The 5,755-nt window shown below is 34.9% G+C and overlaps 1 protein-coding gene across 1 annotated transcript in view; it reads left to right on the top strand.

The window, feature by feature from the left end:
• Shaw (Shaker cognate w) overlaps nt 1-5,452 on the top strand; it is a 30,115-nt gene extending 24,663 nt beyond the window's left edge. Inside the window, exons 4-9 of the mRNA XM_013324222.1 lie at nt 6-26; nt 113-307; nt 385-1,065; nt 1,289-1,424; nt 1,606-1,731; nt 4,650-5,452. Coding sequence (XP_013179676.1) covers nt 6-26; nt 113-307; nt 385-1,065; nt 1,289-1,424; nt 1,606-1,731; nt 4,650-5,038 — 1,548 coding nt within the window. The 3' untranslated portion in view covers nt 5,039-5,452. The remainder of the gene's footprint in view (nt 1-5; nt 27-112; nt 308-384; nt 1,066-1,288; nt 1,425-1,605; nt 1,732-4,649) is intronic.
• Nucleotides 5,453-5,755: the final 303 nt, after the last annotated feature.

Here is a 5,755-nt window from a genome sequence, read left to right as displayed (position 1 = left end):
CATGCTGCTGGATGACTTACACTCAGGTAATAGAGGTTCCAATATCTAATGGGGCAAATACAAGCAAATAATCAAAAATGTATTTCATTTTCCATGACTTAATTGTTTGTAGCACCGAGATACCCAGGAGACTTTAGCCGTCTTAGACCGTCTGGATCTCGACACTGAGAAGCCGTCGGATGAGGAGGTGGCGCGTAAATTCGGATTTGAGGAGGACTACTACAACGGCACCGTCTCCTGGTGGCAGCAGATCAAACCGCAGATGTGGTCTTTGTTTGATGAGCCTTACAGCTCGAATGCAGCAAAGGTGATATTTAAATGTCGGAATAAAGGTTTCAGTACATTAGTTCGTACCAATTTACTTAAGTCAGTTTTTTGTTTCAGATAATCGGTGTGATTTCAGTGTTTTTTATATGCGTGTCGATTCTATCGTTCTGTTTGAAGACACATCCGGATATGAGAGTGCCCGTTATTAGGAACTATACAGTGACGACGGCCAACCAAACACAAAGCTGGGCGCTGGACAAAGTGCAAACGAACGCCCATATAGCTTTTTTCTACATTGAGTGTGTGTGTAATGCGTGGTTTACACTAGAAATCCTTGTCAGATTCATATCCTCTCCTAATAAATGCGAATTTGTCAAATCCTCCGTCAATATCATCGACTACATCGCAACCATGAGCTTCTACATTGACCTGATCCTCCAAAAGTACGCTTCTCACGTCGAGAATGCTGACATTCTAGAGTTCTTCTCTATCATAAGAATAATGAGACTTTTTAAATTGACCAGACATTCGTCCGGTCTCAAAATATTAATACAAACATTTAGGGCGTCCGCCAAGGAATTGACTCTTCTAGTCTTTTTCTTAGTTCTCGGTATAGTTATATTTGCAAGTTTAGTATATTACGCGGAACGTATACAAACGAATCCCCACAATGACTTCAACAGTATACCACTAGGATTGTGGTGGGCGCTGGTAACCATGACGACGGTAGGCTACGGAGACATGGCGCCCAAAACATATGTCGGCATGTTCGTCGGTGCTCTTTGTGCTCTGGCTGGTGTAAGTACTTTTATTAATCGAATTCAAGGTGATGCAACCGTTTTCACTCACAGTATTATAATACCTAAAACTTTCCACGACGATAAATCAATATAACAATTACTTGAACTTTTTATTTTTGTCATCTTTCTCGTATTTAGTTTTATTTACACGCAGACATTTTGACATGAAATAAATTCTATTTCAATATTTATACTTACTATACTTTATAATTACTATACAGGTGCTGACGATAGCTCTACCGGTGCCAGTTATTGTATCCAACTTTGCCATGTATTACTCACATACACAAGCGCGGGCCAAACTGCCTAAGAAGAGGCGTAGAGTGATCAACGTTGAACCGGCCAGGCCGCCTCTTAGTAAGTAATATCTAGACCCACCCAAAAGTGCTTCCTATAGGCTAAATCATCTATGGAATTTGAAGATTGGTGGGTCTTTCGATTCGCATTCTTTTCTTTTTGGTCTAGTTCAAATAAAGTCTATCTTGTTCCTTTTAATTATTTCCTCTTTATTATTTTTATTTAATTTTCTTTGTAACAGGAGCCCCAGGTGTACCCGGTGCTCCCGCTGGCCCGATGGCCCCTGGCATGGGTCCTCAGGCCGTCAATAGAAGAATGAATGCCATAAAAACTAATCACCCCAAAGATATGATTGGACCTAACATGGGTAAGGTCTCAAATATTTTGCCAACTATAAGTATAAATAACAAGGAATTCAAAGAGCACTGTATCTTATAATTATCAAGCACTTAAGATGAGAGTTTTGAGAGATGAAAACAAAATATTTTTAAATGTAAATACCAATTCTTTTTTAACTCTCTATTAAAAGATTTAAATAATGTTATCAAATTCGAAGATCTTTCCCCCAACGTGTATTTGAAGTCCAATTCACATTTTTGTTTTATTACCAAAAATAGTATAAGCTAGAATGTATTTGGTCTTCAAAGTTAATTCTCACCGGTAGTGATTACATCCGGCACTGTATACAGTTGATCACAGGCAGCTGTTAGAAAATGACTTAGCAGCAAATTAGTATTGAAGCAATTGGCAAAGCTTTCACCAAAATTTATCTAAAGACTAACACTGATTTGCTCTGAAGCAGTCTCCATACTAATCCTCACAAAACTTGTACTGGGTCAATCATAAAGGCGATAAAACATTTCTTATTTCAGTCAATATTAAGAATTCAATGTAACAAATATAACTACTAATAATACTGTATAATTCTAGGGACACATCAAAACTAACCATAGCTTACGCAATCTAATCCTTCACAGATGGTGATCGTAGCGAGCTTGAGGCTATGATCCAAACAACACCAAACAACTGCAAAAGAAAAAACATAAACATGCTTTAAAAAGCGACACTATACTGGCGCAGAACGCTTCCAGACCGGGCTTAGTATATCGCCTGCACATAAGGAATTAGTTTAAGGGAATGCTTAAACTTTACTCATAATTAACCCGACATCATTTTCATCACCATCCTTGCACTAAACGGTATCTTCAAGCAGCACGAGAAGCCAACATCTAGGTCCAATCGCTTCATCGGTGGCGAAGGGAAGGTTCGGCATAGTTTTGTCAATATTATTCGAGAACATTCCTGCAACTTTTAGATGCTTTGCTGCTTGTATCAATTTAATGTTGTCGTAGATCTTTAGTTAAACTAAATATAACGTAGATTTAACAAATTTAATTGTTTATTTGTACTCTTTAAACATTCTGTACAGGTCAAAAGCAACTTAACATCAAACAAATTACTTCAACAAGTCAGTAATTCTGTTAATGATTCAGATTTGGTTTTTGACCTGAAAATATTTGTTAAGGAACCTATACAGAAACAATAAGACTTTTTCAGGAAACAATCATCAAGCTTCAGTTTACATTAATTCGAGTCCAGCAGCAACTCAGATACAACTCAACACGGCGGTACACGTCTGATATATTCAGTTAACACTAATAATAAATGTGCCTTAACATTCAATATTGAAAAATGTGAAAACTATCGTCGTACTTCTATCATTCAATATGAGACCAGGCAAATTAGTCTTCTAAATCTCAACCAATATCTTAGCAAAACAGTTTATCAAACAAAATTAAAACATTGTTCCCAATAAGACAATACAAATATATATTGGAATTGCACGAGATAATTCCCCCATCACCATTTTACCACCGGACGTTCAGGCATACGGCGGGAATCCATCCTTTTGTGGTAGAGGTACCGTGCGTTCGAACGAAGCGATTCGAAGCATCGTTCCTTGTGCGTACCGCAAAGGATTGGAACAAGTTGCCAGCCTCTGTTTTTCCGTCCAAATATGATATTGGGACCTTCAAAAGTAGAGTGAATAGGCACTTACTAAGCTAGCGCTTACCATCTTCGACCAAATTCGACTTCACCAGGAGGGATGGTGGTCAAGCGCTAGCTTGTAAAACGTAAAAAAAAAGATACCCATGTTAAATATTCAGAGATCAGAGTAAAGATAAATAAATTTAATTTATTAAGAATCACAAAACATATTGATGTAAACATATTTATTACGTACAACGAAAGATTTCACATTACATTTGATAAGATAATATTGACTAATACAAATAATTGCTTCTCAATGTTTGTCGTTGTTTATATTTGTTATATGGTTTTTTAGACGTTCTCTTTGTACGCTATTTCTATTCTTGTCCTGTCAACATATACATTTTAATATTCTGCTTTACATATAATACGCTATGCCTGATAACTTTGGTAAGGGTTACTTTTACACGTTTTCTCTTAAGTCTCAATGATGTTGTTTTGTTATTTTTTCTAACATTTAAAATCTTTCTTCTATCTTCGTATTAGCTTTTGATGTCTTTTCATAACATTAAAATTATTTACTAAATAGCTTCTTATAGTATTTGTCAATTTACTATTTAATAATAATAGCATGAAGATACATTTATTAGTTATAATACGTAAAGCAATATACAGGGTGTCCCAAAAGGTTACGTACATAGGAGGAGAATCCCACATAACTACCGCATCCCCCCCGGGGCGCGGAGTATGCATAAAGCATTGCACTCTGAAAAAAAGGGGTGGTCACAAGGGTCACCAGAAAAATAAAATAAAATTTCCCCTCTGGGTATTAAAAAAAATAAAGGACATTTTTTAAAAACTTAACAATTTTACACCTTCTGGGGCAATTTTGTAACCAATGACCTACAAATATTGCTACATTAAAAAAAAAGCTATTATGTTATCGTCAATAACCCTTTATCAATATGAAATAAAAAAAAAACAATACAACTAACAAAGATTTTAAAGAAAATTAAAATTGACCCAGAAGGTTTTTAAGTTTTTAAAAAATGCCATTTATTTTTTTTTATTACCCAGAGGGGAATTTTTATTTTATTTTTCTGGTGACACTTGTGACCACCCCTATCATCCCCCTTCCTATGTACGTAACCTTTTGGGACAGCCTGTATATTTTCAGATTTCCATCATTAAGAATGTTACTTTCAACTGCTCCATTAAGTGTAAAATTTATGATTTTAATTGATGCGTTTACAATATCATATATATTTTTCTCATCATCTATTACATCAACAGTCGCAAGCCTAATGCCAACAATGGATCTGTCGGTTGCGGCGCGTCTCACACCAAGTCCCCGCGACCTCAGTCCTGCCCTGGCTATCGCTATACCGATGATGAAATCAGTTAACATCGTACCAACACAATGCTTCGATAATATGGCCTTTCATAATGAAAAAACTGATGACCAAGAAAACACAGATAGCAAAACGAGCAGACAAGAATCAACTGAAAGCAACAGTACTGTAAAAGCAAAGAATTATAAAAAGGAACTCTTCAGAGAAAATGCTGTTGATAAAATAGATGCTAGAACACCTCTTTTGAGAGATCATAAAATCGAATCACTGGACGAAACGAAACTGAGGGACAATAAAGTTGAAAAAAGAAAATCATCCGCATCAACATAACGTATAGAAGTTTATAACAATGTATGCGATCGCTTTTTTTCCAAAAGAGACCAAATATTTTAATAAATATCGATATTTAATGCTAAGAATTATTTGTATCGATTGAAAAGCACCGCAACATTTTTCAAATGTTTATTAATATTTTTAATAGTTAAGTTAATAAAAATATTTGATATCAACGTAAATTAAGATTCATATTTCCTATATTAATATTGATTATAATTTTTCAACGATGCATTTCTTATTTTGTTGCTAGTTTAACCACAAACGTCAAACAAATCTGAATAAATAACAAATAATATTGGTTAAGGTGCCGCATCTCCGAAAATTCCCGAATTATGACATCATATAAAATTAGACACATCTTTGAATAGTAAATCGTGCTTCAAATGTTTAAAATAAAACATAATATGGCCACGGAAAAGTAAAATTGGTTTCTTTTGCTTTGTTTATATTACATTAAATATATCTTTAAATTCAATGTCTTCAAAGAAAGAAACTCTCTATCCTTCCATTTTGTTTGCGTTTGTAAAAACATCTAATGGATTAAACTGCACTGCAGATATGTTAGGCTTTTAAAATACACACGTATCTGTGAATAAGAAAAATAAATAAAACTGTTAATTTTCTCTCCGAAATATGATTGATTCGTTTGACATTTACAGGAATGACTTAATTAGGAAAGTGTATATCGCACAGTAGAATTTGCTACACATA

The sequence above is a fragment of the Papilio xuthus genome, unplaced genomic scaffold (genome assembly GCF_000836235.2).
Source record: "Papilio xuthus unplaced genomic scaffold, Pxut_1.1 DF824992.1, whole genome shotgun sequence".
Lineage (NCBI taxonomy): Eukaryota > Metazoa > Arthropoda > Insecta > Lepidoptera > Papilionidae > Papilio > Papilio xuthus.
Note: the sequence above shows the minus strand (reverse complement) of the source record. Positions and strands in the feature narration are given on the sequence as shown.